The 13802-nt window shown below is 40.6% G+C and overlaps 1 protein-coding gene across 1 annotated transcript in view; it reads right to left on the reverse strand.

The window, feature by feature from the left end:
- slc30a9 (solute carrier family 30 member 9) overlaps nucleotides 1-13802 on the reverse strand; it is a 44728-nt gene that overhangs the window by 25583 nt on the left and 5343 nt on the right. The window contains exons 3-7 of the mRNA XM_061891581.1: nucleotides 3151-3333; nucleotides 3031-3069; nucleotides 2653-2752; nucleotides 479-571; nucleotides 319-401 (exon numbers count right to left, since the gene is read on the reverse strand). Coding sequence (XP_061747565.1) covers nucleotides 319-401; nucleotides 479-571; nucleotides 2653-2752; nucleotides 3031-3069; nucleotides 3151-3333 — 498 coding nt within the window. The remainder of the gene's footprint in view (nucleotides 1-318; nucleotides 402-478; nucleotides 572-2652; nucleotides 2753-3030; nucleotides 3070-3150; nucleotides 3334-13802) is intronic.

Genomic DNA, 13802 nt, shown 5'->3' on the forward strand with positions numbered 1-13802 from the left:
TTTTGCAGTGTAGTACTCATTGTTTTAAAAAGGAGCCTTAACCTTACCACATCAAGCATCAAAGTAACGACAATATCGTCAATTATATGCAAAGGGAGCTGTTATATAAAATTTAACCCGTGAATATTGTAATCGAAATTGGACAGTTCATTGTCTTTGAAAACACAGGATTTATCAGTTGATGCTCACAGACACCTCTAGTCTGAGCTTCATGTGTCAGATCCAAAATATGTATCCTCTACAATAGAGGTAATATAAAACTAGGGTTTAAAATGGTTATTACACGCAAATTACAATGTACAGGAAGTGCAAACCTACTTTCTTGGTATTCTTTCTCCACCTCCTTTCTGAGATTTCTCTCCCTGGCCAGAGCTTCGTGGCTTCCCCACACGTCCAGAGCTCTAATGGGCCGAGAGACAAACGAATGGAATCAATAAAAGAACAATTGAAGAGTGCTTGGTGGACGCGTGACACTGACTTTGCCTCCACGTCCGAGCGCAGGAACACGGTGAAGGCCTCCGTGTCGTCGTGGGGGCTGCGCCTTCGAATCTTGCGCAGCTGCTCCAGGTCGCTGAAAGTCCACCAGAGAAAAGCGTTCGTGTCAGACAACGCTGCTTCTTATTAGCTAATTGCGGCAGTGCTGCCGCTTATTAAGGGCCTACTGAAACCCACTACTACCGACCACGCAGTCTGATAGTTTATATATCAATCATGAAATATTAACATTGCAACACATGCCAAAACGGCCTTTTTAGTTTACTAAATTGCAATTTTAAATTTCCCGCGAAGTATCCTGTTGAAAACGTCGCGGTATGATGACTCGAGCGTTTGACGTCTCCGGTTGTAGTGGACATTATTTTCCAGCCCGATTCAAGCTATAAGTAGTCTGCTTTAATCGCATAATCACACAGTATTCTGGACATCTGTGTTGCTGAATCTTTTGCAATTTGTTCAATTATTAATGGAGAAGTCAAAGTAGAAAGGTGGAGGTGGGAAGCTTTTAGCCTTTAGCAACACAAACACAGCCGGTGTTTCCTTGTTTAAAATTCCCGAAGGTGAAGCTTTACTATGGATCAGAGCGGTCAAGCGTACATGGATCACGACCACACGTCAACCGGCAGGTTTCGGTGAGAAAATTGTGGTAATAAGTTGGCTCTTACAGTAGTTATGAGCGGAGCTCACGTCCTCCTGCAGCTGTGGACTGTTACCTCCTCCCACCGGAGACACTGGCTGTCACCACACCCGTGGCCACACCCCTCCGACTTTCAGGTACTATATAATCTCACTAAAACACTAGTAACACAATAGGCAGGTAAGGGATTTTCAATCAATCAATGTTTACTTTTATAGCCCTAAATCACAAGTGTCTCAAAGGGCTGTACAAGCCACAACCACATCCTCGGCTCAGATCCCACATCAGGGCAAGATAATTCATACATATTATTCATAATTTTTATAGATTTGACTTTATTTCGTTCATACAACTATCCTCCATAAAATGTGATTTTGACTGCAAAATAGTCCACAATGGGGCCAAAGAAAGTTGCGAATGCCAGCACTTCGATAAAGAAAGAGAGAAACTATCATATGTCTTCTCTCTTCCTTTCTCCGTGCTCATCAAAGTCTTCTCTAACAAGAGTCTTAAATTTTTTAAATGATCATTTATACATTTCATTCATAATTTTTTATGCATTTGACATTGTTTCCTTCAACTATCCTCTATAAAATGTGATTATCCAAGTAAATGTGTCTAATAACATCTGAATCGTTCTCACTGCCCTCGCCTTTTTTTTTTTTCTTCTAGTCCTTCACTCTCAATATTCTCATCCACGAATCTTTCATCCTCGCTCAAATTAAATGGGGAAATTGTCGCTTTCTCGGTCCAAATCTCTCTAGCTCAGGGGTAGGGAACCTATGGCTCTAGAGCCAGATGTGGCTCTTTTGATGACTGCATCTGGCTCTTAGACAAATCTTAGCTGACATTGCTTAACACGATAAGCAATTAATAATTCCGCTGGTAATCACAGTGTTAAAAATAATGTTCAAATTATTAACTATTCTCATGCTTTTTAATCCAACCATCCGTTTTCTATCGCACCTGTCCAAGATGTCGCATTAATGGTGAGAAGTATTGTATTTATTATTGGTTAACTTTAGAATAACAATGTTATTAAAAAGAATAAGAGACTTATTATACTCTAAAAATGTTGGTCTTACTTAAATATGCACGCAATTAGTTGTATTCAGTGTTAAAAAATATATGTCTCTCACGGAAATACATTTTGCAATATTTGGCTTTCATGGCTCTCTCAGCCAAAAAGGTCCCCGACCCCTGCGCTAGCTGTTGGTAGCTATGATTGTAAACAATGTGGGGATGTGAGGAGCCCTACAACCAGTGACGTCACGCGCACATCGTCTGCTACTTCCGGTAAAGGCAAGGCTTTTTTATTAGCGACCAAAAGTTGTGAACTTTATCGTCGATGTTCTCTACTAAATCCTTTCAGCAAAAATATGGCAATATCGCGAAAGGATCAGGTATGACACATAGAATGGACCTGCTATCCCCGTTTAAATAAGAAAATCTCATTTCAGTAGGCCTTTAAGTGGAAGCCATTTAAAGTGTGGTGGCTAAGAAGCAGCAAGAAGAGATACCTCGGTTTGAGACAGAATTCGTTCATGGCTCTGACGGCTGTGATGAAGTTGTTTTGGGTGTACTTGGCTCCGTATTCACGCTTTTTCAGGACAGCGCGGACTGAAAGCAACAGAAACATTAAGGCGGTTTATGTTTGCACAACTGACCTCGGGCTGCACAACTGGCACTGATTCAACGGTTCTGACTCGGCAGAAGCCTGAGTGCTACTCAAGTGAATGGATGACTACAGGCACTACAGTAGAGTTCAGATAATGCACTTACATAGAAATTAAGCAAAAAAACTGAATGCCTTGCACCAGTTAATAGCAAAATACAAACTATGACTGAAAATATAGAAGTTATGATATGTTTATGGGTCAATGTGGGGAATGCCTTACCTTTCACTTGTATTGTCTGAAGCCCCTTAAGTGGTGAACCTATGAGGAAAAACAGTGTGGCTGATGGTAGCAAAACGAGTAGGAGTACACACAAAATGGTGGAAATATAAAGTTGGTCACCTGCCATGGGGGTCGTACTAGATTTTGCAGCCGGCTTTTCCGGTGCATCTGATGGGGATTTAGGTGGAGGATCTTTGTCGTTTCCAATGGTGGAGTAGAAGTGGACTTTTCCCGGTCCTAGAGAGGCGATGCGGCAGTCTGGTGGACTGAACCATAGGCTAAACGCACCTCCTGTTTGCCACCCTGTCACATCGAAAGAATAAAACCAACAACAATCCAACAAAGCTAGGAAAACACACCCCTGAACAGACTCTCAAGACCGGAGGTGAAGGAGATGAGTTATTATAGCATTATCTTGTTAAACGCCCTTTCCATCAAGGCACCAACATCTACCTCCAGATTACAGTTGTTCACTACGAAATTTGAGAAGAACTGCTTTACAGTACATGATCGCATGGTTATTCAACCAATCAATCACAATTTATATGTATAGTCTTTAATCACAAGTGCCTCAAAGGCCTTCACAAGGCACAATGACTTCAATTGATCTGAACCCACATCCGGGCAGGAAAAACTCCAAAAGCCTGAAATACGAAAAATAGGTTGTACTGGGAAGACGAAATTTCATATTTACTCGTCAGAAGTTACTGAAAAAAGCCTGAGGTCAGATTTCCTACTAGGAAAATCAGGGTCCTCCAGTTGGCTGTCAAAGATGGCTGCTCTGGATGTAAACAATAACAGTATCCTACTCAGAGGCCTAGTGCAGTGGTTCTCAATCTTTTTTCAGTGATGTCAAAATATTGCTAATTTGTGGTGGTCTTTCTTGAACTATTTGGAAAAAAATATATAAAAATAACTAAAAACTGGTTGAAAAATAAACAAGTGATTCAGTTATAAATAAAGATTTCTACACATAGAAGTAATCATCAACTTAAAGTGCCCTCTTTGGGGATTGTAATAGAGATCCATCTGGATTCATGAACTTAATTCTAAACATTTCTTCACTAAAAAATAAATCTTTTTGACATCAATATTTATGGAACATGTCCACAAAAAAATTCAGCTGTCAACACCGAATATTGCATTGTTGCATTTCTTTTCACAGTCTATGAACTTACATTCATATTTTGTTGAAGTATTATTCAATAAATATATTTATAAAGGATTTTTGAATTGTTACTATTTTTAGAATATTTTTCAAAAATCTCACGTACCCCTTGGCATACCTTCAAGTACCCCCAGGGGTATGCGTACCCCCATTTGAGAACCACTGGCCTAATGGTTAAAGTGTCCGCCCTGAGATCCGTAGGTTGTGAGTTCAAACCCCGGCCGAGTCATACCAAAGACTATAAAAATGGGACTCATTACCTCCCTGCTAGGCACTCATCATCAAGGGTTGGAATTGGGGGTTGAATCACCAAAAATTATTCCCGGGCGTGGCCATGGCTGCTGCCCACTGCTCATCTGACCTCCCAGGTGGTGAAGAAGGGGATGGGTCAAATGCAGAGGACAAATTTCACCACATTGAGTGTGTGTGTGTGACAGTCATTGTTACTTTAAATTTAACTTAAGTAAAGATGCACGATATCCGCGGCCAATATTGGCAAACATGACTTCACATCGATAATTCCGATAATGAAAAGTCAACCGATGAAATGAGCCAATAATAAAAAAAGGCTTATCATCTCTGTTTGTTGTTAGTCTGTGTTGGCTCCCCTACAGTATGGTCACATATTTGTGACCTTGTGATACTGCGTGTGCGGCCAGTTGTGTAATGAGAAAAAGATCATGCCGCAGCAGTCACCAGTGTGGGCTGTCTTTAGCATGTCAGAAGACATTTCACACATAGTTTACAAAACGTAGTCTACAGAAATTAAACGTTGATGCGCTTCAACACAATAAATCTAAAAAGTCACCCTAAAATTCACCAGTGACGATTTATCAGGATAAGAAATACTTTATTAATCCCCAAGGAAAAATCCTAATTTTCAGCACAATCCGATTCAAGTAGACATTACAGGGAGACAGAACAGGAACGCTGACGGGTCTGGCAACTTCAAGCGCCCCTTAGACCAACTTGCCTGTGCTGCTAAGCTGAGACTTGTCATTATTAGCAGACACCGCAGCAAACAAATCCACAAGACTGATGAGGAAGCCTTTGATAAGACGCAACAGTTTAAAGAAAACGACCTTTGGGTGGAAGAACTTGACCACAAAACAAGTAGTTTATGTTTAACTTAATGGTTAATCTGGAGGCACCTGTTACCTTTTAGGATTTCTTAGTGGAAAAAAATGCAATTTATTATATAAACCCTTATGTTCTACAATGAAATGTTGCCTACACTGAAAAGTGTATAAATTTGTATTATTCGGTCCATCAGTGCTAAATATTATAAACTTATCACTTTCCTCGGGCACTGTTCCCCTAGCATTCAAAAAAGCGGTTATTCATCCTCTCCTTAAAAGACCTAACCTCGATCCTGACCTCATAGTAAACTACCGACCGGTGTCTCACCTTCCCTTTATTTCGAAAATCCTCGAAAAAATTGTTGCAGAGCAGCTAAATGAACACTTAGCGTTTAACAATCTATGTGAAACCTTTCAATCCGGTTTCAGGGCAAATCACTCTACTGAGATAGCACTCGCAAAAATGACTAATGATCTATTGCTAACGATGGATTCTGATGCGTTATCTATGTTGCTGCTCCTCGATCTTAGTGCTGCTTTCGATACCGTTGATCATAATATTTTATTAGAGCGTATCAAAACACGAATTGGTATGTCAGACTTAGCCCTGTCTTGGTTTAACTCTTATCTTACTGACAGGGTGCAGTGCGTCTCCCATAACAGTGTGACCTCGGACTATGTTAAGGTAACGTGTGGAGTTCCCCAGGGTTCGGTCCTTGGCCCTGCACTCTTCAGCATCTACATGCTGCCGCTGGGTGACGTCATACGCAAATACGGTATTAGCTTTCACTGTTATGCTGATGACACCCAACTCTACATGCCCCTAAAGCTGACCAACACGCTGGACGGTAGTCAGTTGGAAGCGTGTCTTAATGAAATTAAACAATGGATGTCCGCTAATTTTTTGCAACTTAACGCCAAAAAAACGGAAATGCTGATTATCGGTCCTGCTAGACACCGACCTCTATTTAATAATACAACTGTAACATTTGACAACCAAATAATAAAACAAGGTGACTCGGGAAAGAATCTGGGTGTTATCTTCGACCCAACTCTTTCCTTTGAGTCACACATTAAAAGCGTTAATAAAACGGCCTTCTTTCATCTCCGTAATATCGCTAAAATTCGCTCCATTTTGTCCACTAAAGACGCTGAGATCATTATCCATGCGTTTGTTACGTCTCGTCTCGATTACTGTAACGTATTATTTTCGGGTCTCCCCATGTCTAGCATTAAAAGATTACAGTTGGTACAAAATGCGGCTGCTAGACTTTTGACAAGAACAAGAAAGTTTGATCACATTACGCCTGTACTGGCTCACATGCACTGGCTTCCTGTGCACTTAAGATATGACTTTAAGGTTTTACTACTTACGTATAAAATACTACACGGTCTAGCTCCATCCTATCTTGCCGATTGTATTGTACCATATGTCCCGGCAAGAAATCTGCGTTCAAAAGACTCCGGCTTATTAGTGATTCCTAAAGCCCAAAAAAAGTCTGCGGGCTATAGAGCGTTTTCCGTTTGGGCTCCAGTACTCTGGAATGCCCTCCCGGTAACAATTCGAGATGCTACCTCAGTAGAAGCATTTAAGTCTCACCTTAAAACTCATCTGTATACTCTAGCCTTTAAATAGACCTCCTTTTTAGACCAGTTGATCTGCCGCTTCTTTTATGTTTTATCCTATGTCCCCCCCTCCCTTGTGGAGGGGATCCGGTCCGATGACCATGGATGAAGTACTGGCTGTCCAGAGTCGAGACCCAGGATGGACCGCTCGTCGGGACTCAAGATGGACCGCTCGCCTGTGTATCAGTTGGGGACATCTCTACGCTGCTGATCCGCCGCCGCATGGGATGGTTTCCTGTGGACGGGACTCTCGCTGCTGTCTTGGATCCGCTTTGAACTGAACTCTCGCAGCTGTGTTGGATCCACTATGGATTGAACTTTCACAGTATCATGTTAGACCCGCTGGACATCCATTGCTTTCGGTCCCCTAGAGGGGGGGGGGGTTGCCCACTTCTTAGGTCCTCTCCAAGATTTGTCATAGTCATCATTGTCACTGGCGTCCCACTGGATGTGAATTCTCTCTGCCCACTGGGTGTGAGTTTTCCTTTCCCTTTTGTGGGTTCTTACGAGGATGTCGTAGTCGTAATGGTTTGTACAGTCCTTTGAGACATTTGTGATTTAGGGCTATATAAATAAACATTGATTGATTGATTGATCAATTAAATATTTAAATTTTTTTAATCATGATGCTATGTGTTTGCATGGGTTCACCAATTTTAGTAGGAAGTGTATTTATATCAGATGACAAAATACTAATCGTTACAATACAATATTTTTAAAGTGTGTATACATTTTGCGGAAAAATGTGAACTGTTAAATTAATTTTTTCTCACAAAATGTCGTATAAATATTAATACATACATATCGGCTATCGGTACAAATTTCTATCGTCATGCGTCCCTAACTAGAAGCTTCTGTGATAGCTTTTATTAACACTTCTGACTAGTAATTGTCGGACAAAATCAGCTGTAAGGAAGTATCGTTTGACATATACTGTATATTAAGGTAATGTTACTGCAGTATAATATACTTTTTTGGTTGTTGCCTTTTTGTTTATTTCTTACATTCAACTTGTGCTTCTCAAATATTTTCTGTTACGCCCCTCCTAGGAAGAAGAACATATTTCACGCCCCCCAACTCTCCACCATGACTATAAATAGTATAATTTGTCTCTAAAATTAAAGTTAACTATACCTCTGCATAACATTTATTTTTAACATTTAAGGAATCAACATACTGGTCTTTCCTCATCTCCCACCGTGGTTACAGTGAGGCCAAGTGCTACATACGCTTCATCATATTCTGACACGGCAAATAAAAAGCATGTTCCCAGAGGTCACACGTGCCTTCCAATTAGGCCCCCCCACTATTTGAGAAGGTATGCATTGAACAAAGAGAGCACAGTCTACCAAGTCAAATTCCTTGTGTGCTAAACATTCTTGGCCAATAAAGCGATTGTGTTTCCTCTTCATCCACCTTAGGTTGCAGAAGGCACACATATCTGTCTTGAAGTTGTTTATATTTTGATAAGACAAGTGCATGAAAAGCTTTCATGGATGCGGCCATCCTGATTTCCGACCTCGTCACTGGAATGCTCATAGCTGTTGTGTGATGTCAGTCCCAGCTCAGAATTTTGACTACAGAGGCAATCGTATCGATCCATTACAATTCCCCATCGCTCTGACAAGTAATCATGTTATAAGATGCTTTTTATCGAAACTGTGCTGTGAGTGAGTCTGACTTTGCAGAGTATTTCTTTTATTTAAAAAAAATTGACATTATGATTACGGGTGTGGGAAAAAATTGATTCGAATACGAATCGCGATTCTCACGTTGTGCGATTCAGAATCGATTCCCATTTTTAAAAAAATCGATTTTTTTTTAAACTTTTTTTTTCTTTTTTATCAATCGACCAAAACAATACACAGCAATACCATATCAATGCAATCCAATTCCAAAACCAAACCTGACCCAGCAATACTCAGAACTGCAATAAACAGAGCAATTGACATAACACAGAACAAACCAATAGTAGTGAAACAAAAATGATTATTATCAACAACAGTATCAAAATTAATTATAATTTCAGCACAGCAGTGATTAAAAATCTCTCATTGACATTGTCATTTGAAATTTATAAAAATTAAAAAAAAAAAGAACAATAGCGTCACAATGGCTTACACTTGCATCGCATCTCAAGCTTGACAACACAGTGTCCAATATTTTCACAAAGATAAAATAAGTCATATTTTTGGTTCATTTAATAGTTAAAACAAATTTACATTATTGCAATCAGTTGATAAAACATCGTCCTTTACAATTATAAAAGCTTTTTTTAAAACATCTACTACTCTGCTAGAATGTCAGCAGACTGGGGTTTATCCTGCTGAAATCCTATGTATTGAATGAATACAGGATCGTTTTGAATCAGAAAAATATCGTTTTTGAATCAAGAATCGCGTTGAATCGAAAAAATCGATTTATAATTGAATCGCGACCCCAATAATCGATATTGAATCGAATCGTGGGACACCAAAAGATTCACAGCCCTAATTATCAAGCACATGCCGTATTTTCCGGACCATAGGGCGCACTGCCGATCAATGGTCTATTTTCGATCTTTTTTAATATTTAAGGCGCACCGGATTATATGGCGCATTAAGGACTCAGATTATTGTGGTCTACATTAAATGTAATGGTGGTTCTTTGGTGGAAATGTTGCATAGATGATGTTTTACAGATCATCTTCAAGCTGATTTCTGACAGTCGCTTCCGGATACGCGATTTTGTGGGCGGTCATATTTACGTTGCTCACCTTCGGCAGTGTCTTCTCCCTGTCATCTTTGTTGTAGCAGTGTAGCGTGCAAGGACGGGAGTGGAAAAAGTGTCAAAAGATGGAGCTAATAATCCGGTGTGCCCTATGGTCCGGAAAATACGGTGTTTAAATCTCTTTTTGGAGATAAAGCATCCATCAATCATGGCAAGGAGCTAAAAAATGCCAACGAATGTGCCTGCATGTGCTGTAAAAAGCTAGGGGACGAACTGTCCCTTAGACAGTGGTCCCCAACCACTGGTCCAGGGACCGGTACCAGTCCGTGACGCATCGGTTACCGGGCTGCACAGAAACCATAATTGATTTATAAACTACTGCATTTTCTCAGAGTTAACTTTCACCTGTGCCACTAAACACACCAATAAGCTTGTTAATAGATGTATATTACACCTCCTTGAACATTAATGGACAAATAAAATTATACTAACCACCTTAGCCTGTTTTGATGCTAAGATATGATGTGTTATTGTTTTTGATTTTTTTATCATATTGTGTATGTATTGTGTGCTTTTTTCTTTTTCTCTCTTTCTTTTCTTTTACTTTTAAATTGTAATTTCACTGCCTTTTTTAAATCATGGCCAGGGGACTACAGATGAAAACTAGCCTTCTGGCTAATTCTGGCTTTATTAACCATGTGTAGTCATGTGTTTTATGAAATTGCATTGTCCCCTTTGAAATAAAATATCCATCCATCCATTCCCAGGCCAGCCGGGAGACATAGTCTTCCCAACGTGTCCTGGGTCTTCCCCGTGGTCTCCTACCGGTCGGATGTGCCCGTAAAACCTCGGTAGGGAGGAGTTCGGGTGGCATCATGACCAGATGCCCGAACCACCTCATCTGGCTCCTCTCCATGTGAAGGAGCAGCGGCTTTACTTTGAGCCCCCCCCCCGGATGGCAGAGCTTCCAGTGGAGGAAACTCATTTTGGCCGCTTGTACCCGTGATCTTGTCCTTTCGATCATAACCCAAAGCTCATGACCATAGGTGAGGATGGGAACGTAGATCGACCGGTAAATTGAGAGCTTTGCCTTCCGGCTCAGCTCCTTCTTCACCACAACGGATGATACAGCGTCCGCATTACTGAAGACGCCGCACCGATCCGCCTGTTGATCTCACGATCCACTCTTCCCTCACTTGTGAACAAGATTCCGAGGTACTTGAACTCCTCCACTTGGGGCAAGATCTCCTCCCCAAACCGGGGATGGCACTCCACCCTTTTCCGGGCTAATGTAATATAAAACGTTAATGTGCCAGATGGTAGCCAAAGGCACATTTTTTACAACGCTCATTTTTTTTTTGCTGTTTCAATCTGCCACAAGCCGGTCGGTGAAAATAATGCATACATTAATGTGAGGAGTCCAGGTTAATCAATTAATGGTAAATGGAATGATGATTGACATCCTCTACAGCTCCTCAGATAAAACAGCCATCAACCTCCATATTAAATATAAGTTTCAAAAAATAATATAAAGGGTATATTGTATCTTTAAATTTGGGAAAAATTGGGTGTGTAATATATTATTAATCATTTATTATTACTTATTTTCCTTAGCTCAACTTTTGTAAACTCATTCAGGATATATTGTCTATGAATTTTTACCATGAATTGATTAACTTTTTATTGATTAATTCATTAATTGATTGGGGCGGCATGGCGTAGTGGGTAGAGCGGCCGTGCCAGAAATTTAAGAGTTGCAGGTTCGTTACCCGCCTCTTGACATCCAAATCACTGCCGTTGTGTCCTTGGGCAGGACACTTCACCCTTGCCCCTGGTGCCGCTCACACTGGTGAACGAATGATGAATGAATAATAGGTGGTGGTTGTAGGCGCAAACTTGCAGCCTCGCTTCCGTCAGTCTACTCCAAGGAAGCTGAGGCTACAAATGTAGCTTACCACCACCAGGTGTGAATGAATGATGGGTTCCCACTAGGGCTGGGCGATATATCGTTTATATCGATATATCGCCCAGGTTTGCCTCTGTGCGATATAGAAAATTACAATATCTTAATATTCAAGTATACGTTCTCACGCAGTTGCTTTTAGCTACGGGCATTACACTACAGGCGTTTCTAACTCCTTCTCGTCTCTCCTTCTCACAGAGACGTAAAACAAGCCCACCTTCTTACATACGTCACATACTGTCCCGTCACACACCCTCGCCGAGCAGAGAGGTAGCAGCATGGCTAACGTTAGCTGAGGCAGGAGGTGCAAGTGGAGCGTTGCGAGTGACATTACAAAAGAGAGAAGGTGCGAAACTGATCAGAAATGGAGGAAGAACAATTAATGCCCAAAACAAACAGCAGGGGTCCATCATCTGGCGGTGGTTTGGCTTCAAGCGGGAAGATATTCAGCAGACAACACCAATATACGAAGTTTGCAGCAGAAGTGTTGCTATTAAATAGTAGCAACACTATTAATTTGTTCTTTCATTCAAAAAGTCGCCCACGAGAGAATGAAGAGTATTTAATAAATATAGTTTTGGTCAATTGACTTAGTTGTGATTTCCTTCTCTGCATGAAAGTTAAAAATTAGTATATATTAATGCAGTATGAACAAGAATGATTTAATGTAGACACATAGATAGAATCATCATACTGCTGTGATTATATGCATCAAGTGTTCATTCAAGGCCAAGGCAAAATATCGAGATATATATCGTATTAGGGCTGGGCGATATTGGCTTTTATTAATATTGCGATATTTTTAAGCCATATTGCGATATTTTGCCTTGGCCTTGAATGAACACTTGATACATATAATCACAGCAGTATGATGATTCTATGTGTCTACATTAAAACATTCTTCTTCAAACTGCATTAATATATGCTACTTTTACACTTTATCGCAGAGAGGGAAATCACAACTAAGTCAATTGACCAAAACTGTATTTATTAAATACTCTTCATTCTCTGACGGGTGACTTTTTAAATGAAAGAACAAATTAATATTGTTGCTACCTTTTTGTAGTAATACTTCTGCTGCATACTTTGCATATTGCTGTTGTCTGCTGAATATTTTCCTACTTGAAGCCAAACCACCGCCAGATGATGGATCCCCTGCTCTTTATTTTGGGCATTTATTGTTCTTCCTCCATTTGTGATCAATTTCGCACCTTCTCTCTCTTGTAATGTCACAAGCTCCGCTCCGCTCTGCTTGTACGACCTGCCTCAGCTAACGTTAGCCATGCTGCTACCTCTCTGCTCGGCGAGAGCGTATGACGCTACACTCGCGACAGTATGTGACGTATGTAAGAAGGCGGGGTTGTTTTCCGTCTCCGTGAGAAGGAGAGACGAGGAGGAGGGAGAAACGCCTGTATTTTAAAGGCCTACTGAAATGAGATTTTCTTATTTAAACGGGGATAGCAGGTCCATTCTATGTGTCATACTTGATCATTTTGCGATGTTGCCATATTTTTGCTGAAAATAATTAGTAGAGAACATCGACGATAAAGTTCGCAACTTTTGGTCGCTAATAAAAAAGCCTATGTGAGGGCTCCTCACATCCTCACTGTTTATAATGGGAGCCTCCAGCAGCAAGAGTTATTCGGACCGAGAAAACAATCATTTCCCCATTAATTTGAGCGAGGGTGAAAGATTTGTGGATGAAGATATTGATAGCGAAGGACTAGAAAAAAAAAAATAATAAAGTAAAAAAAAAAAGGCGATTGCATTGGGAGCGATTCAGATGTTTTTAGACACATTTACTAGGATAATTCTGGGAAATCCCTTATCTTTCTATTGTGTTGCTAGTGTTTTAGTGAGTTAAATAGCAACAGATAGTCGGAGGGGAGTGTCCACGGGTGTGTTGACGCCAGAGTATGAGGGAAGTCACAGCAGCTGCATGGACGGCGCAAGCTCTGCAAATCTCCTGTAAGAGGCAACTTTTTCCCACAATTTTGTCACCGAAAACTGCCGGTTGACAAGTGGTCGGGATCCATGTTCGCTTGACCGCTCTGATCCATAGTAAAGCTTCACCTCCGGGAATTTTAAACAAGGAAACACTTTGTGTTTGTGGGGCTAAAGGCTAAAAGCTTCCCACCTCCATCTTTCTACTTTGACTTCTCCATTATTAATTGAACAATTTACAAAAGATTCAGCAACACAGATGTCCAGAATACTGTGTAATTGC

Source organism: Nerophis ophidion, linkage group LG29, assembly GCF_033978795.1.
Source record: "Nerophis ophidion isolate RoL-2023_Sa linkage group LG29, RoL_Noph_v1.0, whole genome shotgun sequence".
Classification (NCBI taxonomy): Eukaryota; Metazoa; Chordata; class Actinopteri; order Syngnathiformes; family Syngnathidae; genus Nerophis; species Nerophis ophidion.